The sequence below is a fragment of the Sorghum bicolor genome, chromosome 7 (genome assembly GCF_000003195.3).
Source record: "Sorghum bicolor cultivar BTx623 chromosome 7, Sorghum_bicolor_NCBIv3, whole genome shotgun sequence".
Lineage (NCBI taxonomy): Eukaryota > Viridiplantae > Streptophyta > Magnoliopsida > Poales > Poaceae > Sorghum > Sorghum bicolor.
Window position 1 is genome coordinate 16,659,970 of NC_012876.2, and position 23,286 is coordinate 16,683,255.

A 23,286-nucleotide genomic window follows, 5' to 3' on the forward strand; every position below is an offset into this window, starting at 1 on the left:
GATGCGGAGAGGAAGAAAGAAAAGAAGAAGAACCTCGAGCGGCAAGCACTCGAGAAACGCAGAGCCAAGTCGAGGCGTGGGGGGTGTCTAAGGGGGACTCCACTGACGAGGACGATGAGAACGATGATGAAGATGACGGTGATGATTCTGAGGGGATGGCAGCTCGCCTTGACCGGATCCTGCAGGACCTGCCGTGAACCGACGTTGCCACGTCATGTGCGGGAGCCTCCAAGGGGCCACAAGGTGAGCTTTGTGACAGGCACCAGAAGGAGGCGTCCCCCCGCCGCCCATGCGCCGACACTCCTCCTGCTCCCGTCTTGGGGCAATCCCTTCCAGCGTCCGGCCTGGGACACATGGTCATAACCTCTACGGTGGGGCCATTAACTTGGGGCCGTGCTGCCGCGAAGGCCTTGAGCCAGGGGGGAGGGCATCGGAGGAGTGCCAGTCCTGATGTTCGTCAGGTAGGGAGCGTGGAGCCGAGGCCCGCGCCGCCCATGAGAAGCCGGGAGCTACGACGCGCGGCGGCTCGAGACCTACTAGTCGTGGGACTGGTAGGAGGGTCATTCTTCCTGTAGGGTAAGGTCTACACATTGTGATTTTTTCTTTGCTGTTTTGCTCGTCCATCAGCTTCCGCCAACTTAAGCCATTACTTCTTCGCTCAGGCTGAAGAGGCCGTTGGAGCAGGCCCAGCCCTCGATGGCTAAAATGCTCAAGGTGGGGGCGGGTTCCAAAGTTCTGGGTAAGTGGTTTTTGTCCCATTTTTTTAGTCTTGGGATTTGCTTTTGCTCAGCATGGAGATTCCTCGTGACTGATGTGCTGCGTTCGGGCGTGTGTAGGTTCTCCTGACCCTCAACCGCCCAATAGGGACGGCAAGACCCCTCCTCGCCCGTCGGAGGGGGGCGATGGCTCTGGGATCGTCTTACCGTCCACTGGACAGGGCGAGACGCCTCGTCCCCATGGCCAAGAGGGGGCCCCCGAGCCATCCAAGTTAGGGGGAGTGGGCAATCCCATCACTATCAGTGATGAGTCTGGTGACGGCCCGCGCTTGACATGCGCTCGCGCCACGGACAAGGGGGTCGAGACACCTCAGGTCAAGGGACGGACACCATGGCCCATCGGGCTTCACTCCATTGAGGAGAAGAAGAAGAAGGATGAGGAGGAGCGGAGGAAGGAAGAGGAAGGGAAGAAAAGAAAGGAGGAAGTGGAGCAAAGTCATTTGCAGGGCAGCTGTAGCATCAGCAGGAGGCACAGGTGCGGTAGCAGCAGCAGCAGGCGCAGGAGCAGCCACAGCAGGGGGTGCCGGAGCAGCAACAGTGGGTGCTGGAGCAGCAGCAGGGGGTGTCAGAGTAGCAGCAGGGGGTGCCGGAGCGGCCGCAGCAGGGGGTGCCGGAGCATCCGCAGCAAGAGCGGGGGGCGAAAGTGCAGCTGGAGGAGCAATTGGAGCAGTGTCGGCAGCAAGAGCTGCAGGAGCTTCAACTGTAGTAGCAGCTGGTGAGGCTGCTCGAGCAGCAACCGCAAGGTCCACACGAGCCACAGTCGCCGCCGCCGCAAGGGCTCGAGACCGGGAAGGAGGAGTTGTCGGTTTACGTTCCCCCGACTCCCGCGTGGCTCCGTCCTGGGGAGCCTGTTACCATCCCGGCCGAACCAGAGCAGGAGGACGGTGTTGTGGCGCTGGCGTGTGCCATGCGTACACCGGCGGATCCCCACTTTGAGATCAAAGGTACCGTCTATGGTATCGAGGGGATCACAACGGGGTTCCTTGAGGGTCGTCGACCATGGGTGGATTTTAGCGTCGGCCGGGGAGACGAGGCTGGGACCTCTAGCGGTGGCGGTACAAACGAGGCCGGGACATGGAGGTCAGTGGATGACAACAGGCTATTTCCCTCCCTCGTTGATCTGTTCCTACGCCACGGGGGCTCGCTCAAGACAGTGCAAGAGCTCATCCGGGGCGTTAAGGCGCGCATGGAGGAGGAAATGGAGCACTAGGGTCTGGGGAGGATCCGCCTTCGAGCCTCCACTTCTCCGGATGAGCCCAACATCATGATGGACAATTGGAAGGAGGCGGAGAAGTGGGAGCACCTCGAGGAGCTTTGTCTTTGGATGAAGCATGTTGTGGGCCTCATGTCCGACATCGTCAATAACGGGCTCGGCCAGGCTTTCTTTGTAAGTATCTTTGGACATTTGTTACTTGGGGTTTTTCATTAGGCTTACGCCCTTACTATCTTATGATCTACTGCAGGATCTGAAAGAGACCTCCCGCCTGAAATCAGGCTTTATCCATGAGACAAGAGGTGGCTAGGAGCAGATTCCTCTCCTCAAGGATCAGCTCCTCGAGTCACAAGAGAAGCTCCTTAAGGCGTACAAGGATCTCACTACAGCTCTGGAGGAGAAGAAGGAGAAGGAGGACGCTCTGACCGACGTTCCGAAGACCCTATCTAGTATGGACGGCAAGATCTCCCGGGCAGAGGAAGACGCTCAAGCTACTCGAGAGGCCTCGGAGAAGGCAAAGGACGAGGCTGCTCGGTCGAGGGAGCAGGCTGTCTCGGCCGAGGAGGCAGCCGTTAAGGCACGGGAGGAAGCCGCTCGGTACAAGGGCGCGGCCGCCAACCTGGACAAGGAGAAGAGGCTCGTCGAGTTGGACCTCGCCGCCACCCGGAGCGCTTATAGCAGAATAAAGGAGGCGCTTCTAAAGAGCGAGATCGCTTGAGGCGTCGCGGAGGAGGCCGAGAAGAAGGCCTGTGAGGACCTCGAGGAAGAGCGAACCCGCTCTTGCGGCCTTTCTGACGACGTTGATCGTCTAAAGAAAATGCTGCAGGAGAAAGAGGAGGCAATCCTACAGTCAGGTAAGATGATCGAGGTCCTGTGGGTCAAAAATACGGATCTGGCTCGTTCTTACAAGGAGATCGAAAGGGCCAACACCGACCTCGTTGGTGAGAACACGGCCCTCGAGGAGAAAATTCACGGTAAGTTTTTCATGCCCTCTTGTTACTTTTGTTGGGTTTTCTTTTCTATTGTCTAATTCTCCTGTCTCGATCTTTATAGGGCTTAAAGATGATCTGTTAGCCGCCCAAGTCGACGCCTAATCTTCTAAGGCTCAGCTCGAGGGGTAGGTCGCCCTAACCGGCCGGCTAAGGAGTGCGATAAACGACCTCTCGACCTCCTGGGAGCTCGAGCCTACAGATGAGTCGAGGGAGGCAGCTCGAGGTGACGCCCTGGTCGATTAGTTGTGCTACCTGGGTGCCACTATGAGGGATCGGGTGTGAGACGCACTTCATACTGGGGTGAAGCGGGCAATGGCGGTCATCTGCTCGTGTTTCTCCTATGATATGGAGGTGGTGTCCCATGGTTTCGTCACCGACATCTCTAAGACTGACGCAGAGAATGAGGAGAGGCTCCATGCCTTGATCGATAATGCGGAAGTTCCTAGAGAAAGGCTAGCAAAACTGTTCGAGCCAGAGGTGCTACCTCCCGAGAACAGCGTTGTCGCAGAAGACGGTGGTGGGAGCAGAGATGAGGACTAAGGCCTGTGAGCGTAATTTTGGGTACTTAGACCCGTTGTAATATACTTTACCGTTTAAACATTGCGGCCTTGGTGGCCTTAAGATTTGTATCTCCTGTATACTCTTGCTACTTTTATGCTCGAGTTTCCTTTGTTTCCTTTGCTGCCTAAGTTTATATTCCTCGATTGGTCTTTTGTTAGGGCGACCTTGACTGCCTTGAGGGTAAGGGAGTGAGTAGAGTTACCATAGCCTGAGGGCGTAGGGGTTCTCAGGCTCGACGTCCCTCGGCCCTTAAGGGGCTCGAGGTGCCTTTACTACTCGATCGTGTGAGGTTTCCTTATGTCTTTAAAAGGAAAAGGGTAACATTGAGCTTTTGAAGAAATTGTTCGGTTTTTATGAGCCTGTGGGGGGAGGCCCAGCTGTTAGCCCCCGAGGGAGTATAGACTATGATGGGTCATAGTGGAGACTTCCTCCTAACATCGAGATTTTAACTGGTACTAACCGTATATTACTTAAAAAGAAAAAGCACTTTCGTTTATCCACATATTCATTCCCATGATCTCGGTACAAGATATCCGTGAAAATGTAAAGCCCTGTGGCTCTAAGGGTAGAAGTGACGTAGATGTTCGATGTTCCACACGTTGGTGAAGATCGCCGCATTTTCGTCTGCGAGCTTGTACGTCCCTGGCTTCAAGACCTCGGCCACCACATAAGGGCCCTCCCAGGGTGGAGTTAGCTTGTGGTGTCCTTGGTTGCTTTGTCGTCGACGTAGGACGAGGTCGCCACACTTAGGTCTCTTTTGCGTACGTGCTTGTCCTGATAGCATTGAAGCTTCTGCTGGTACCTTGCTGAATTGAGGAGGGCCATGTCTCGAGCTTCCTCGAGCTGATCTTGTTGTAGGCTTTGAGTCAAGGTGACCTGTACTCAAGGTCGGTTGGGAGCACCGCCTCTGAGCCATAGACCATGAAGAATGGGGTGCATTTTGTGGCTCTACTCGATGTTGTTCTTAGACTCCACAGGACTGAGGAGAGTTCCTCGACCCACTTTTTGCCGAATTTCTTAACCGGTCGTAGATTCTAGGCTTAAGCCCTTGTAAGATCATACCGTTGGCACGTTCGACCTGGCAGTTGGTTCGAGGGTGACCTCCCGCTTACCAGTTCACACGGATGTGATGCCGGTCGCAGAAGTCCAAGAACTTTTTGCCGGTGAATTGTGTGCCGTTATCGGTGATGATGACGTTGGGTATCCTGAATCGGTGGATTATGTCGGTGAAGAAGAGGACCGCCTGTTCGGAGCGGATGTTTGTGATGGGTCGAGCCTCGATCCATTTGCAAAACTTGTCGATGGCTACCAGCAAATGGGTGTACCCTCCCGCTCCCCTTTGGAGAGGACCCATGAGGTCGAGGCCCCACACCACGAACGGTCAAGTGATGGGGATCATTTGTAGAGCATGAGCGGGGAGGTGGGTTTGCTTGGCGTAGAATTGGCACCCATGGCATGAGCAAATAAACGAGCTCGATAGCGTCAGCAACGGCTGTTGGCCAATAGAAGCCTTGTCAGAAGGCGTTCCCCATGAGGGTTCTCAGAGCCGTGTGGTGGCCACAAGCCCCCGAGTGTAGATCTTCGAGGAGCATTCGACCTTCCTCTATGGTGATGCAGCGCTGTCGCACCCGGTTTTCCAAAGAAGACCAAGCGCTAACTATATGTGTGCCCAGCATGTCCACACGACACATATAGCAACAAATATGGAGAATATCAAGAACAATGCTTTATTATATATCGGAACATAGTTACAACATGGCTTACATCTATTACAAAGCATAGCGGAAACTACTCTATATCTTCTCTTTGGGTCTCCATACTCCACAGGGACAGCTGACTGGGGGTACACTCGCCTAGTACTCTTGGAACATCTCAGGGAACGCCGCCTTTGTATCATCATCTGGTACCCATCCGGGATTTTTGATTGTTGAATGTAAAGCAAGTGTGAGTGCACCATACTCAACAAGTATAACATGAGGGGATGCAAGGCTCAAAAGGCTTGACTTGTTTTGACTGCGATAAGCATTTTTAGTTAGTAATATTTTATTATTAAACCTATGTTGCTAGGTTATGCTTAAGCTCCCAAGGTGTGAAGTATGATTAAGATAAACATTAGTCATCACTCAAACCATCCATAGAACCATCTATCTCGAAAAGGATCCAGACCGCTCATGTCCATGAGCACGGCTGATATATCTGTTTTAAAACACTCTGCAGAGCTTCTACACTTTCACCATGAGTCGTGTTACCCATATGCCCGAGGTGATCAGCCTCTTGACCCACTTCCAAGGTAAGTCAGCAGGGTTCACTATGAAGCCTTTCGAAGGTCCCCCTAACAAGTTAGTAGCCGCGAGGTTTCAATGGCAAGTGTGTATAGGTGTCCTCCTCCAAGAGGCACATGTGGTCATGGCACTGTACACACCAAGGTAGGAAAACAACTATACACCACGAGGCACCGCCCTCATGCGCCTTTCGGTAACCACTAACAAGTTAGAGAAGTGCAGTTTACTGAGCTAAAGCCAGAGCCATGTAGCTCTCATGACTGTACGATAAATCCTGGGTGGCTGCTTTAAGATTCAGTTCTTACGGAGAACAGACTAGAGCACCCAATAAGGCCCAATGCTCTAGCTCCCTTCTGTCCATGTTGCTAAAAAGCATCATTTTATCATTGATTACATAATCCATTAGTCAAGATTAACATTATATAGTTTGGTGATTGCAGACTAAGCAAAACTACCCATATGCAAAAACCAAGGTAACAAGGGACTCGGGATAACAATTGTTCTTAAAGTCCTTAGGAGTTTATCATATTAGACACATGCACGTGAAGAGGTTATTACATAGTTATTAGGTAACAATGGAAACTCATATTACACTTGCCTTCCAAATTCTTGCTATTCAACTTCTTGATCATACTTGTAGAGCCCCTCTTCTAATGTTAGCAATCAACTGGTACAAGCATCACAAGAACCTAAAAACAGTACACCAAGCATTACAAAATATGATAAAAGTTTTAAAAACGTAGAACTTGCAACTATGATCATTGGGTGCAAAAATAACTAACATAAAAGTCATGATTAAAAGATATATCAGAAAGAGACTAGAAGGTTCGATAAATGATAGGACTAGAGTAAACATGATGAACATGGAGCACAAGGATCTATAGATGATTTGTTGATGACTATGGATTTGTGAAGAGGATACATGTAACATATTATGACTAGTGGCTGCACAAATGAAATGTTACATAAAAGGGATGCACGATGATGACGATTTGCACACCGGTTGAGCAAACCCAGTGGTAGACAGCGGTGGTCGTGACCGTGAGCACGGCTGATATATAAGTTTTACACTCTGCAGAGGTTGTACACTTTCACTGTGAGTCGTGATTTACCCTTTCGCCCGAGGTGATCAGCCCCTTAGCCCACTCCCAAGGAAGACCGGCAGGGTTCACTATGAAGTCTTTCAAAGGTTCGTCTAACATGTTAGGGCCGCTAGGTTTCGTTAGTCAGTCCGTGTGACTCACCCACACGAATCCACGGTCTGCTATTCCCCACTTGCGCCACAAGGGTAACCACTAACAAGCTAGAAAAGGTCCTCATACTGAGCTAAAGCCAGAGCCATGTAGCCCTCACAGTTGTACTGTATGTCCCGGATGGTCAGATACAGATAAGTCCTTATGGAGAGAAACTAGAGCACCATAAGATAGCCCAATGCTCCAGCCCTCTTATCCAAAGTTGCTAAAAAGTCATCTTTTAATGTTTATTGCATAATCCTTTAGTCAAAATACAAGATCATGGTTTAGTGGAGCACTAGCATAAGCTACCCAATGCATACCCATAGGTGACAAGGTATAAGATCAATACTAGGAAATCTTTATCAAGGAGACACATGCAATATGAATTAAGTGATTAAAGTTATTAGGAAACAAGGATGATCCCATGCTATACTTGCCTTGATCACACTGGTCCTGCTGATCCTGCTCGTAGTAGTACTCTTGATCACCCACAAACTGCTCACCGTCTATACGTAACCACCACATCAATAGCAATCATCCAAGGACAATCATACAAAGCAAACAAGCCTATTATTAGAATAGTACACCAACAGTAATAAATAAAGATAAAAAGTTTATAAACGAATCTACATCGCTCTACGATCACAAAGACGTTGATAAAATTGCCTTTGATAGACGAAGAAGTTATGATCTATATAAGATTGCCTTTGATAAAATAATAGATTAAATCTAAACTCAGATTTTAAAAGTTGAAAACTTGTAATACAGTAGCACTAATCTATAGATTATGCGAAAATGAATCTAACGCAACTTGAATGGATCAAATCGGAGTTAAAACGGAGTTTTTACGATTAAAATATAATCAATGGAAAAACTGTAAATTCGAGAAAACGACTTTTGACCCGCGCAGACGAAAATACGCTTTCGAGTTTGGAAAACGCATTCGAAGAAAACGCAAAGGACCGCGGGTTTATACATTAAAAACTTCGGGGGGTTTTCTGCAAATTTGGCGGCCGAAGGGGTATCCTTCGATATCGGCCGTTGGATCGCGCATTAACGGGCCAGATTAGATCGGGGGGGGGGTGGTTAACGCCGGCCGGCCGGAGGTGGCAACCTGCGGCGGCGCCATGGCCGATCATGGCCGGAGTTGGCCGATGCGGTGCTAGAGTACGGTAGAGAAGAAACCAAACATACCGAGACACTTAGAAGCTTGACGCGAGCTCGCTTGAGGCAACAAGCGGGACAAGGAGTGGCCGGCTAAAGCTCCCGACGGCGAATGGCGGACGGCGACCCTGGAGAGAAATCCGGCGAGGGTTAGCGAGGCACCGAAAGCACAAAATTGGGAAAGGAGAGTTTCGGCGACTTCGCAAGACGATTCCGAAGCTCGGCCAACTGTCACGGGGACTTGAAGGCGCTGCGGCGGTGGATTGGCTTCGGCCTAAATCTCGGCGGCGATTTGGCGAGCTTGGACGCGGCGGCTGGTGCTCAGGTGGAGACAGGGAGTTGCGGGGTAGCGGGCGAGTATTTAAAGGGCTAGAGTCAGGCGGAATCGGGATATCTAGCACGAATCACGCGCGATTTGGTTGCGCTCGGTCGTGTCCGGCTCGGACTCAAGGTGGAAGACGAGTCTGTCCACTGGGTCCCACATGGCAGTGATACGGGGGCACGGGGTCGGCCTGTCAGCGGCTGCGGCGAAAGGGGGGGGCGCGGACGCGGGCCGTTCGGCCGTGCTGGCGCTAGGCCGCGAAGTGGGCCGCGCAGAGAGAAAGGGGAAAGGGGCAGGCAGGCCGCGGGGGGAGAGAGAAATTGGCCGAGACCGAGACAAGGAGGGGGAGAGGAAATCCTTTTCAATTTTCTAAATTCATATTTTGCTCAAATCTTTTGAAAAGGATTTTTAAAACCATTTAAAAGTAAAAGAACACCACTCAATAAAATTTATGCAGCAGCATGAATGCACAAGCATGTGTCTAGGCCTTATAGTGAATTTTAATTCAATAAAAATTCATGTCTTACTATTTCAGTGCTCACAAACAATTAATTAAATAAAATTGCCCTATTTGGAAAAATGAAATTTTTAGGGTGTTACAATTCTACCCCCTTAAAATGAATCTCGTCCTCAAGATTCGGTTGGTGCTTACTCAAACAACTGAGGATATGATTTTCTTAAATCTTCTTCCCTTTCCCAGGTAGCCTCTTCCTCGGTATATCTATTCCACTGTACTCTGCACATTCTGATGACCCGACTCCTAGTGACTCTTTCTGCTGTTTCCAAAATTCAGACCGGATACTCTTCGTAAGTAAGATCCTCTTTAACGGTTAATTCCTCTATCGGTATCTGTTCTTCTGGCACCCACAAGCACTTCTTAAGCTGTGACACGTGGAAGACATCATGCACTCCTTTTAAACTTTGAGGCAATTCCAACTGGTATGCTACTTCACCTCGTCTTTCCAACACTTTGAAAGGCCCAATATACCTTGGTGCTAACTTCTCTTTCATGTTAAACCTTCTCAGACTTTGCATGGGAGACACCTTCAAATACACATAGTCTCCTATTTCAAAAGCCAACTCTCTTCTTCGTGTATCAGCATAACTCTTTTGTCGGGACTGTGCTGCTCTCAAGTTCTCTCTAATTATTCGCATTTGTTGTTCTGCATCCCGTAACACATCTGGTCCAAACACTTGTGTTTGTCCCGCTTGATTCCAAAACAACAGGGTTCTACACTTCCGTCCATACAAGGCTTCAAATGGTGCCATCTAGAGACTTTTCTGGTAGCTGTTGTTGTATGAAAACTCTGCATATGGCAAACTCTTATCCCAACTCGTTCCATACTGCAAAGCACATGCCCTCAGCATATCTTCCAAAATTTGATTAGTCCTCTCAGTCTGCCCATCGGTCTGAGGATGGTATGCTGTACTAAAATTCAGCTTAGTCCCCAGAGACTCATGCACTTTCTGCCAAAAGTGAGACGTAAACTGGGTACCTCGATCAGAAACGTTCTTTTTGGGGACCCCATGCAAGCACACTATTCTTTCCATGTACAACTCAGCCAATTTTGGTCCACTGTATTTGGTCTTGACCGGGATAAAGTGAGCGACATTTGTTAACCGATCTACTATTACCCATATAGAGTCATAACCTTTCTGAGTGCGGGGTAATCCCACTATGAAGTCCATACCAACTTCCTCCCACTTCCACTTAGGGATCTTCATTGGTTGCAACAGTCCTGCCGGTCTCTGATGTTCTACTTTGACTCTCTGGCAAGTATCACATAAAGCGACATACTCAGCAACATCTCGTTTCAAGCCATACCACCAATACTTCTCTTTTAGGTCTAGGTACATCTTAGTGCTGCCAGGGTGTATAGAATAAGCGGATTCGTGTGCCTCTCGCAGAATTGCCTCTCTAATAGACCGATCCTCAGGCACACATAGCCTTTTCCCAATCCATAGCGTCCCATTATCATCCATCCGGAATCCTGGTGCCTTTCCGATCACTATGTTTTCAGCTATCTCCTTCAGCTTTTCATCCTGCAACTGACCCTTTCATATTTCTTGCTCCAAGGTAGATTCTATTACTAACTCAACTGCATTAACAACAAAACCCAAATTCAGATGTGAAATTTCAGCACTCAACTCTTCAGCCATAGAGGCTATTTGCACCTCGTTGGCATAGCTCTTCCTGCTTAGGGCGTCTGCAACCACATTTGCTTTCCTAGGGTGGTAGTGTACTTCCAAATCATAGTCCTTGATCAGCTCTAACCACCGACGTTGCCTCAAATTCAGATCTTACTATGTGAATATATACTTCAAACTCTTATGGTCCGTGTATATGTCACTCTTATGACCGATAAGATAGTGCCTCCAGATCTTCAAGGCATGAACCACTGCGGCTAACTCCAAGTCATGAGTAGGATAATTCAACTCATGCTTCCTCAACTGTCGGGATGCATATGCCACTACTCTTCCTTCTTGCATAAGAACACACCCAAGTCCTAGATGGGAGGCATCACAATATATGGAGAAATTCTTGCTTAGATCTGGCAGTACTAACACTGGAGCTGTAGTCAACCTCTTCTTCAACTCCTTGAAATTTTCTTGACACTTATCAGACCACACAAACTTGGCATTTTTCTCAAGTAGGGCTGTCATCGGTTTGGCAAGCTTAGAGAATCCCTCAATAAACCTTCGGTAATAATCAGCTAATCCCAAGAAACTGCGGATTCCACTCACATCGGTAGGTGGTTTCCAATCGAGCACGTCCTTCACCTTGCTTGGATCCACAGCTATTCCTCCATTAGAGACAACATGGCCTAGAAAGGAAACTTCTTTCAACCAAAACTCGCACTTACTCCGCTTGGCATATAGCTTGTGTTCCTGAAGTTTCTGCAAGACTAACCTCAGATGCTCAGCATGCTCTCGCTCAGTCTTAGAGAATACCAATATGTCGTCAATAAACACCACCACAAACTTATCAAGAAATTCCATGAACACCTTATTCATCAGGTACATAAAGTAAGCAGGAGCATTGGTCAGACCGAAAGACATCACTGTGTACTCATACAAACCATACTGGGTCGTAAATGTTGTCTTTAGTATATCAGTGGCACGAATCTTCAGCTGATGGTACCCAGAACGAAGATCAATCTTGGAAAACACACAAGCACCTCTCAACTGATCAAACAAATCATCAATTCTAGGCAATGGATATTTATTCTTGATTGTGACCTCATTGAGTGACCGGTAGTCTACACACATCCTCTGTGTACCATCTTTCTTATCGACAAAAATCACTGGTGCCCCCAAGGTGAAGAGCTAGGACGAATGAAACCTTTTTCCTGCAACTCCTTTATTTGTTTCTTAAGTTCTTCTAATTCTTTAACCCCCATTCTATATGGACGTTTAGCTATAGGTGCAGTGCCAGGTAATAATTCAATAATAAACTCAATGTCACGGTCAGGTGGCATACCTGGCAAATCATCGGGGAACACGTCTGGGACTCATCAACAACCAAGTCCTCCTGATTGACACTGTTATCAAGCTGGTTCACTGTAGCTGTTGGCTGAGGCTGAACTGCAACTTCCACACAGATCCTGTCCCCTTTTGGTGTTGTTAGTGCAACTGCCTTTCCTTTACACTGAATTGAACCATCTTGTTGTTTCATCCAATCCATTCCCAGAATCACATCTATACCGGATGCTCTCAACACAATCGGGCATATCTTGAACTCTACCCCCCTTAGAGTTAAAGTAAGTGGGAGGCAACTATAAGCAGCTTGCATACTTCCCCCCGGTGAATTTACTAATATGGGATTCTTCATGGCACATAAGGGTAAGCTATGTATTCTAACAAATGCTTGTGATATGAAAGTATGCGAAGCTCCAGAATCAAAAAGAATAGATGCAGGGATAGAGTTGACTTCGAATGTACCGAGCATAACCTCTGCTTCCTGCTGTGCTGTCTTAGAGGACATATGGTTCACCCTTCCAGTATTAGGAGCTGACTTCTGGTGGCTATTCTGCTTCTGGGGGGTCTGCTGATTTTGCTTTTCAGGGCAGTGATATGACAGGCGACCCTCTTTACCGCAGCGGAAACACTTGTTGGGGGTGTTAGGGGCACTAGTCTTCATTGGAGTGTAGCTAGGCGTACCCTGGCGTGACGTCTGCTGGTTGCCCTGTTGCTGATTCTGCTGGTTCTGCGGGCGCTGCTGGAACTGATTGCGCTGGGTGTACTGACCATGATTCCACTGTGAAGGTGGTCCCTGGTACCTTTGCTGAGAACCTTGCTGCTGGTTGGTGCGTGGACGAGTATTACTTCCAGAGGCCTGTCCCTGCATCCTCTTCCTTTTAGCATCCATCTCCTTACGCTTGTTATCCACTACGATAGCACGGTTCACAAGTGTCTGATAGTTGGGGTATTCATTGGACATCAGCTGGAGTTAGAGCCCATCATACAATCCCTTCAAAAAGAGGCGCTGTTTATCAGCATCATTAGCCACCTCACTGGGAGCATAGCGCGACAACTGAGCAAACTTGTCCCGGTACTCTGGAACTGTCATAGATCCCTGCTTCAAATTTCGGAACTCCTCTGCCTTCAGTTCTATTAACCCTTCTGGTATGTGGTAAGACCCAAAGTTCTCCTTGAACTCCAGCCATGTGATAACAGGTGCATTGGGAGGTCGTCCATACTCAAACGACTCCCACCATGTCTGAGCTTCTCCCTGAAGTTGTCCAGATGCGAACAACACCTTCTGCCTATCATCACACTGTGCTATGTTGAGTTGCTTCTCCACTGCACGAAGCCAGTCATCTGCCTCCAGTGGATCAGTGGCATGTGTGAACACAGGGGGATGACCTTTCAAAAATTCACCCCGCTTATCACGTGGAGGTGCCCCTCCGATTGGATGATTCTGTTGGTTGTTCACCAGGGCTTCCATAAGCTGCGTCTGGACTGCTAGCTGTTCGATGGTGGCAGGTGGGTTGAGTGGAACACCCCTTCCACGTCCTCTACCTCTTGGCAGCATCTGTCATAACATGCAAAATTTTAGAATCTCCCAAATTATAGACTTTCAAGTACAAGTTTGCAATTCTGAAAACTTTCTGAGTGAGTCCAGTGCCAGCAGTTCAGTAAAACGATCATAACTTGAGATATAAAAGTCCAACAGAGGCAAAACTTTTATGGTTGGAAAGATTAAGAAATTGTCTACAACTTTTATTTAGAGCACAATTTCAGATTCGGTAATTAAATTAGCCATAAACTGTCTTTATTCGAAACTGTCTCAGAACTCAAACTGCACAGGAACCTCTGTTTTCAACATTCATATCTCTCGGCCCAGATCAGATAAAAAGGTGATTCCAGCGGCATAGGGAAGATGCTTAAGTCTAGTTACTCTCATAAAATTTTCATAATTTTTGGTCAAACTGATTTTTTTGGGTAAAATTATTAAGACAGATAGGTTCAAAGAAACGAAACAGGAAAGACAGATATATCAACCCAACTATTTATTCATTAAACCTTAATCCTTAATAACCTAAACTATGGAACTTGTAGACATGCCTACAATGTCCCAGCACTCATTACAAAGATCCAACTCACTCATAAACATAATAACAAGCAACTAAGCATAACAAAAAGCACACCACACTAACTTGACTCGACTCACTTGCGCTTCTAGCGGCTTATTACAAACTAGGGACTTCCAACACTAAGGACGTGGTTCATAGTCAAGCTTCCCATAGATCTTGGGCTGTCCTTCCCTCTCACGATGGTCGTCAATCATCTTGTAGCACCTCTTGAGAGCCTTTTCTTGTGCTATCACCATGTCTTGAAATTTCAGATGCTTTTCCACCATCTCATGAGCAAAGTATACCATCACTCGGGAGACTGGGTCCAAATCTGTTGGCTCCAGCATTCCCCATCCTTGTTCCGGGTCTAGGCGGGGTAGATAACGGTGTATATCCCACCGCATGTTACCGAAACGTTGCTCACGGAGGAACAAACATGCTGTGAAGGTTGCTTCCTCCATGCTCTCTTCCATAGTAGCTCTATGTCCATCATGACGGTAGCCCCTGTCCTTCAAGTATGCATCTTTCTCTACATCCTTGAGAAAGATCAGCACCTTGGACTTCCAGTAGGTGTTCTCCAGGGGATGCGTGTACTCAATGCATGAATACTCCACTACTACATCCCAGTCAGGGAAGTAATTCTCCAACATTCCCACCAGCCGGTGATGTGACGGAGCGTTGCACGAAGCCTTGTGGTACACCTTTCTAGTCCACCCTATGGGAGGGGACTCATCATCTTCAGCAGGTCCATCTTGCGGCGGTGATGGGGGTTGACCTCCTCCGGGAGCACCTTCTTCTTCATCATCAGAAATTAGTATGACCTCCTGGGGCTCCTCCTCTGGTTCAGACTCCACTTGCGATAGCTCTAGCTCAAATGCTTGATCTGAAGGTGATGGGGTCTCCTGATGTTCCGGTGAACTCTCCTCTTGTGGCTCCATAGGTTCGTATTGATAACGAGGTGGGTGGTACCCTCCAGTGGAGATACGAGCGGTCTTGTTGGCATGAACCATCTATAGAATAGACCGGAGAGAAGTTAGATTAAAAGCAATAATTTCATAATAGAGTGATATGGTAGAAGCATAAAAATTTTAGTAAATAACAAGAGTAAGATGGTAAGCATGAATATAGAGAAGATAAGACAACTAAACGACCATTTTTATCTAGGCTTGCGTCCTGCAGTCAACACGGCTCTGATACCAATTTGTCACACCCAATTTTAAGGATAAAATTGAATGCAAAACCTTATGTGTGCCCAGAGATCAATCACACATAAGCCGACAAATTATAGGGAGTATCATCACAAGTGTTTATTACATAACGATATAACTCAGAGTCTTTACACAAATATAGCAGAAAATAAAAGATAACTCTTGCATGGAAGCTCCATCACACAGGCACGTCAACTGGTTGACCACAAGACTAGAAATCCTCAGGGAAGTACTGGTAGTAGTCATTACCCATGCCATCTATTACCCATCCGGGTTTTTTATCCAAATAAAGAAAATAAACAAGTGTAAGTACACCTCGTACTTAACAAGTATAACAGGGGGTTCATGAGGCTCAAAGGTTAGACACTGGTTCAACTGCATGTAGCTTTTAGTTGTCACAATTTTAGCATATGAGTAACATCAAGTTGTCAAGACCCATAATAAACTCATGATCAGGTAAAGTGAATAAAGAATAGCATAAACAACATATTAACAATAATAACATTAATGAATTGCCATTAGTGTTCATTTATTCTGTATTGGTCCAAGGCCGCTCGTGACCATGAGCACGGCTGCTATATCAGTTTTACACTCTGCAGAGGTTGTACACTTTCACTGTGAGTCGTGATTTACCCTTTCGCCCGAGGTGATCAGCCCCTTAGCCCACTCCCAAGGAAGACCGGCAGGGTTCACTATGAAGCCTTTCAACGGTTCGTCTAACAAGTTAGGGCCGCTAGGTTTCGTTAGTCAGTCTGTGTGACTCACCAGCAGGAATCCATGGTCTGCTATCCCCCACTTGCGCCACAAGGGTAACCACTAACAAGCTAGAAAAGGTCCTCATACTGAGCTAAAGCCAGAGCCATGTAGCCCTCACAGTTGTACTGTATGTCCCGGATGGTCAGATACAGATAAGTCCTTATGGAGAGAAACTAAAGCACCATAAGATAGCCCAATGCTCCAGCCCTCTTATCCAAAGCTGCTAAAAAGTCATCTTTTAATGTTTATTGCATAATCCTTTAGTCAAATTACAAGATCATGGTTTAGTGGAGCACTAGCATAAGCTACCCAATGCATACCCATAGGTGACAAGGTATAAGATCAATACTAGGAAATCCTTATCAAGGAGACACATGCAATATGAATTAAGTGATTAAAGTTATTAGGAAACAAGGATGATCCCATGCTATACTTGCCTTGATCACACTGGTCCTGCTGATCCTGCTCGTAGTAGTACTCTTGATCACCCACGAACTGCTCACCGTCTATACGTAACCACCACATCAACAGCAATCATCCAAGGACAATCATACAAAGCAAACAAGCCTATTATTAGAACAGTACACCAACAGTAATAAATAAAGACAAAAAGTTTATAAAACGAATCTACATCGCTCTACGATCACATAGACGTAAAGTTCACAAAAATCGGATCTAAAACGAAGAAGTTATGATCTAAATAAGATTGCCTTTGATAAAATAATAGATTAAATCTAAACTCAGATTTTAAAAGTTGAAAACTTGTAATACAGTAGCACTAATCTATAGATTACGCGAAAACTAATCTAACGCAACTTGAACGGATCAAATCGGAGTTAAAACGGAGTTTTTATGAGTAAAATAGGATCAATGGCAAAACTGTAAATTCGAGAAAACGACTTTTGACCCACGCAGACGAAAATACGCTTTCGAGTTTGGAAAACGCATTCGAAGAAAATGCAAAGGACTGCGGGTTTATACGTTAAAAACTTCAGGGGATTTTCTACAAATTTCGCGGCCGAAGGGGTATCCTTCGATATCGGCCGTTGGATCGCGGATTAACGGGCCAGATTAGATCGGGGGGGTGGTTAACGCCGGCCGGCCGGAGGTGGCAACCCGCGGCGGCGCCATGGCCGATCATGGCCGGAGTTGGCCGATGCGGTGCTAGAGAATGGTAGAGAACAAACCAAACATACCGAGACGCTTAGAAGCTTGACGCGAGCTCGCTTCAGGCAAGAAGCGGGACAAGGAGTGGCCGGCTAAAGCTCCCGACGGCGAACGGTGGACGGCGACCCTGGAGAGAAATCCGGCGAGGGTTAGCGAGACACCGAAAGCACGAAATCGGGAAAGGAGAGTTTCGGCGACTTCGCAAGACGATTCCGAAGCTTGGCCAACTGCTCACGGGGACTTGAAGGCGCTGCGGCGGCGGATTGGCTTCGGCTTAAATCTCAGCGGCGATTTGGCGAGCTTGGACGCGGCGGCTGGTGCTTGGGTGGAGATAGGGAGTTGCGGGGCAGCAGGCGAGTATTTAAAGGGCTAGAGTCGGGCGGAATCGGGATAGCTAGCGCGAATCGCGCGTGATTTGATTGTGCTCGGTCGTGTCCGGCTCGGACTCAAGGTGGAAGACGAGTCTGTCCACTGGGCCCCACATGGCAATGATACGGGGGCGTGGGGTCAACCTGTCAGCGGCTGCGGCGAAAGGGGGGGCGCGCGGACGCGGGCCGCTCGGCCGTGCTGGCGCTGGGCCGCGAAGTGGGCCGCACAGAGAGAAAGGGGAAAGGGGCAGGCAGGCCGCGGGGGGAGAGAGAAATGGGCCGAGCCCGAGACAGGGAGGGGGAGAGGAAATCCTTTTTAATTTTCTAAATTCATATTTTGCTCAAATCTTTTGAAAAGCATTTTTAAAACAATTTAAAAGTAAAAGAACACCACTCAATAAAATTTATGCAGCAGCATGAATGCACAAGCATGTGTCTAGGCCTTATAGTGAATTTTAATTCAATAAAAATTCATGTCTTACTATTTCTGAGTGCTCATAAACAATTAATTAAATCAAATTGCCCTATTTGGAAAAATGAAATTTTTAGGGTGTTACAGCATGACAATCGGCAAGGGTGCTGCTGCATAGATGCAGGAGCAGCAAGCACAACGATATCAATAACTCCGGCACCATGGCTCCTATGACCAAACAGATTTGTGGAGGTGTGTATAAAATCAAGAGCTATATCATGATCAAAGGGTTTGATGAATGGAGGGCTGGATCACTAGGAACACAAACAGTAACTCATTGCAGCACCGCTGTCCAAAAAGGAAAGCAACATGTTTGTAGGAAAACTTTGCCGGAATTCGACCAAAACAGAATATAGACACACTTTTCTCTGTAAGGGACTAGGAAATAATATGAACAGATGAAGGAAGTTCTCACATTGGGTTTAGGAACAGGTGGAGATGACAGTGATGGCAGCCATCATCGACAATGATGATGACGGTGACAATGATCAACGAGATAGCACCACTTCTTCTTTGGTGTCCATCTACGCCACATGAAAGATGAAGGATATCGATGAGATGTGCAAGAGCAGCAAGTTCAGAAAAAGAATAGTAAGAGGTGACCTTGCCATTTGGTGAGGGGCATCAGCAGCCGATGGTGACAACATTGCAGCAAGGGCAATAGTACAACGATGTGGCAGAAATTCTCTTCGGAGATGATCTGCAGTGTGTGAAGGAGATCAAGAGGGAGATGTAAGTGACAAAAGGTGCCATGTAGGGAGAGCTGCAGGGGAGTGTATGTAGCTTACCATGGAAAAATGTCGGTGTCCATGGATTCCAAGATTACTGCTGTAGCAAAAACCGATCTGGGCATCATCGGGACTCCGTTTTGGTGGAGCAACAACAGACGGAGGTAGGAGATGTGGAGGGGGCGTCCATGTGAGATGGAGGAAGGAGAGAAGATGAGGAGGTTTCCATCTGCTGGTGCTCCCATACAGAAATAGAAGAGGGAGAGGAAGGGAATATGGTGGGAGCAGCCATGGGAATGGAAAAGAGAAGATGGAGTGCTTCTTCTCTGGTGATGGCATGAGGGGAAGGAGAGAAAAGGAGGAGGCAGCCATCTGATGGTGGAAGAGGAAGAGGTGAGTGTCCTTCTCTTGTGTGCGTGAGGGATGAGGAGGGGAGGAGATGAGGGGTTTTATAGCTGTGTGTTGCTGCATGGATGCATGCACTTGAAGAGAAATATAGTGGAGGTATCAAAAGAGGATTAAAGAGAGGAATGCTGCTGGTTTATGCGTGAGAAAAGAGAGGAGAGCTGGCTGGATGTTATGTGCATGCATGTGCCATTGAAAAGATAGAGTAAAGGTGCTGCCAAGAGATGAATAAAAAGTATTACCATGGGAAATAAAGAAGAAAGAAACAGATTGCTTTTGCTTTGCATGAGAGGAAAGGGAATGTCGCATAGGAGAAAAGAGGTGTTGATACTGCATGTAAATAAAAAGAAGGCAAGGAGGGAGGGGCTGTTCTATCAGCTTTCACTCTTGCAATTAGGGAGTTGTAAAGGAGAATAAAAAGGAGCTTGTAAAGAGAGTTAAGAGTGAGAGCTGCTGTTATTTTGCATGGGCAGAGAGAGGAGATGGCTGCTGCGCGAGAGAAAAAGGAGAAGGATGTATGACTGCTATTAAGTGCATGCATGCAAATGAATAGAGGAGGCAATTGGATGGAGATTTCATGAAGGGGAATTATGTGTGAAAATCCTTGCATGAGAGAGAGAGGAAAATGCTGAGGTGCTGCTGTGTATGTGCATGAGAAAGAGAGGAGGGATGGTTGTTTCTTCATCAATCCTGTAATTAGAGAGGTATGTAAATGACATGGGGCAATTTAGAGGAGGGAATTACTACAGATATAGTCATTGCATGAAGGAAGATTAGGCGGCAGCATAAGAGAGGATGTCAACCAAGGAGGTGTTGTCCCTATATTTGTGTGCGTGATGGAGAGAGGCAGGAGAGAAGACAGGTGCATGTATGCATGCAGAAATGGGAGACAATGGATTATATCTCCCCTTTACTGATTCGAATTGAGGAGGGCATGCAAAGGAGGTTTGCCAAGGGATTAAGAGGAGAACTAATGCTGCTGTTTTGCATGAGAGAAAAGAGAGAGAGCGACACCATAAGAGAGGGCTGCATATTCACATAAAGGAGACATTGTTGCTGTATGCATGCAATTGAGTGATAGAGTAAAGGAGCATAGGTGAGTCTAGTAAATTATGGAGAAAAGAATAGGTGCCTATATTTTTGCACGAGAGGTGGTGGGTGTGGGCAGCAGGAGATGGCTGCCATGTCATTGGTGCCTAACAAATTTTTGTGTGTGTTTACTCATGCATTTAGGAGGGAGAAATGAGAGAGATTGATGAGAGGTATGTAAGAAAGGTGATCCAATGGATAAAGTGTTGGCACCAATAGGAAAAATGTGAAAGGCCAACCAGAGATGGGAGAGTGAAGATACTTCACATGAAAGAGAAGGGTAGGGTCAACCAGAAGGTAGCATCAAAATAGAGGCGAAGAGATGAGCTGTTGAGCTGATTTGGGCTTTGTCGAAAGCAAAACAAAACACTCTTGACTTGATCTGATAGCAAGAAAAGAAGGTACGAGGCTAGTTTTTAAGTGGGCTAAGATTATGGATTTGAACATGAGATGAGAGAATGTGCAGCAATGATTTGGTTTGGTCGATTGGTGATACAGATGAGAAATTTGGGCTGCGTGGGAAGGTTATGCGATGGAGATCGGTTGACATGAGCTTGACCCAAAATGGAATTAGAATGGATAAGAAACATGTGACTGATATGACTCTAAAAAATGATGATAGAATTATGTGAGGAACAAAAGAAATGATGACTGGTCATCTAACATAGATTTATGGATTTGGACAAGATGTTTGGAAAGATGAGACTGGGATCAAACCCTTAGCGTATTTGAAAACAAATAAATTCATTTTTCAAGCATAAACACTGTGCAATGGCATGAGTGCAACAAACCACTAAGTTAAATTGCAAAAATTTTAGAAACTCACATTTTTCCACTACCTAAAATATCGACAACATAACTAAAGTCGGAATATTTTATAAAATCATAAACTATTTAGCTTTATGTTTAGTGTTTTCTAAGTCACATCCCAAAGTAGGAAATTTTGGGGTGTGACAAGCGCTGCAAGATCCCGGTTGGGCTTCGTCGATACAGTTCTTTACTCTTGCCATAGATTACATATGATTTGGCTCGTCGAGCGATACGATGGGCCTCAGCTCAATCTTCTGGCAATTCACACCGGATCAGGCAGTCGAGGAAGGGCGTGCGCCAGTCGAATGGTTGACCGGGGTGTTGAGAGGTTTGCTCAACCTCCATTACTTCTACCGCCGTCAGCAGGGCCTCGATCGCGTCGGCGGGCTCGGGAGTGGGAGTTTTGGAGCTTGCCCCCGCGCCTAGGTCGATAGATGGCTCGAGCAAGTCCCTTGAAAATGCATCTGGTGGAACAGTGCCTTGAGTGGACGCAATCTTGGCAAGCTCATCGGCCGCTTCATTGTATCGCCGTGCGACATGAATGAGCTCGAGGCTGTGGAACTTGTCCTCAAGCTTGCATACCTCCTTGCAGTAGGCCTCCATTTTTGGGTCATGGCAGCTCGAAGCTTTCATGACTTGGTAGATGACTAGCTGAGAGTCACCTCGAACGTCGAGGCATCGGACCCCTAGCTCGATGGCGATCCTTAGTCCGTTGACAAGGGCCTCGTATTCTGCAACATTGTTGGATGTGGTGAAATGTATTTTGATGACGTACGTCATGTGGATGCCGAGGGGTGAGATGAATAGCAGGCTTGCCCCAGCCCCTGTCTTCATGAGAGACCCATCGAAGTACATTCTCCATAGTTCTGCTTGAACCTGAGCTGGGGGGAGCTGGGTATCTGTCCATTGCACGACGAAATCTGCCAGCGCCTGAGACTTGATGGCTTTGCGAGGCGCATAGTTGAGGGTCTCACCCATGAGCTCGACTGACCACTTGGTGATCCTCCTTGTGGCCTCCCGATTGTGGATGATCTCGCCCAAGGGGAAGGACGAGACTACCGTGATCGGGTTGCCGAGAAAATATTGTTGCAATTTGCGTCGAGCGAGAATTACAGCACAAATCAATTTTTGAACCCGGGGGTATCACACCTTTGTATCCGAGAGCACCTCGCTGATGAAGTAGACCGGCCGCTGAACTGGTAATGCGTGCCCTTCCTATGGCCTCTCGACCACCACGGCCGTGCTAACGACCTGGGTCGTTGCTGCGACGTACAGGAGTAGAGGTTCTGCGGGTCGAGGAGGCACTAGGATCGGAGCGGTGGTCAGCATCCTTTTCAGTTTGTTGAGGGCTTCCTTAGCCTCGATAGTCTAGGTAAAGCATTCAGCTTTTTTCAGGAGCCGGTATTATGGCAGTGCATTTTCTCCTAGCCTCGAAATGAAGCGGCTCAGTGCCGCTAGGCAACCTGTAACTTTTTGTACGCCCTTGATCTCTCGAATCGGTCCCATCTTGGCCACGATCGAGACATTCTTGGGGTTGGCCTCGATGCCGCGCTGGGAGACTATGTACCCTAAAAGCATGCCTCGAGGCACGCAAAAGACGCATTTCTTGGGGTTGAGCTTGATTTTATTCGTGCGCAGACAACTAAAGGCAATCTCGAGGTCCTAAATTAGGTCGGCCTGTTTTTTTGAATTGACGACGATGTCTTCGACGTATGCCTCAAACATAGACCCTATATGCTCCCCAAAAACATGGAGCATGCACCGTTGGTGTGTTGCCCTGGCATTTTGGAGCCCAAAGGGCATAGTCACGTAGCAGTACATTCCAAAAGGTGTGATAAAAGAAGTCGCAAGCTGGTCGGACTCTTTCATCTTTATTTGGTGGTAGCCGGAATAAGTATCAAGGAACAAAAGGGTTTCACATCCCGCAGTAGAGTCTATGATTTGATCAATGCGTGGCACAAGAAAAGGAACTTTCGGACATGCTTTATTCAGACTGGTATAATCGACACACATCCTCATTTTTCCATTCTTTTTCTTAACTAGTATAGGATTTGCTAACCAGTCGGGATGATGAACCACCTTGATGAATCCGACCGTCAAAAGCTTGTGGACTTTCTCGCCAATGATCTTGCGCTTCTCTTCATTGAAGCGGCGCAAGCGTT

The 23,286-nt window shown here is 47.4% G+C and overlaps 2 protein-coding genes across 2 annotated transcripts; both read right to left on the minus strand.

The window, feature by feature from the left end:
• On the minus strand, positions 12,996-13,580 carry LOC110437230. Its single transcript, XM_021465607.1, has one exon. It carries the CDS (start codon positions 13,578-13,580, stop codon positions 12,996-12,998), a length of 585 nt encoding a protein of 194 aa, XP_021321282.1.
• Positions 21,371-21,727, minus strand: LOC110437231. Its single transcript, XM_021465608.1, has one exon. The coding sequence runs from the start codon at positions 21,725-21,727 to the stop codon at positions 21,371-21,373; it is 357 nt and encodes a 118-aa protein (XP_021321283.1).

Bases quoted from the DNA above. Each gene is read 5' to 3' on its own strand.
- LOC110437230 (XM_021465607.1), bottom strand. From the start codon at position 13,580: ATGCTGCCAAGAGGTAGAGGACGTGGAAGGGGTGTTCCACTCAACCCA.
- LOC110437231 (XM_021465608.1), bottom strand. From the start codon at position 21,727: ATGGAGGCCTACTGCAAGGAGGTATGCAAGCTTGAGGACAAGTTCCAC.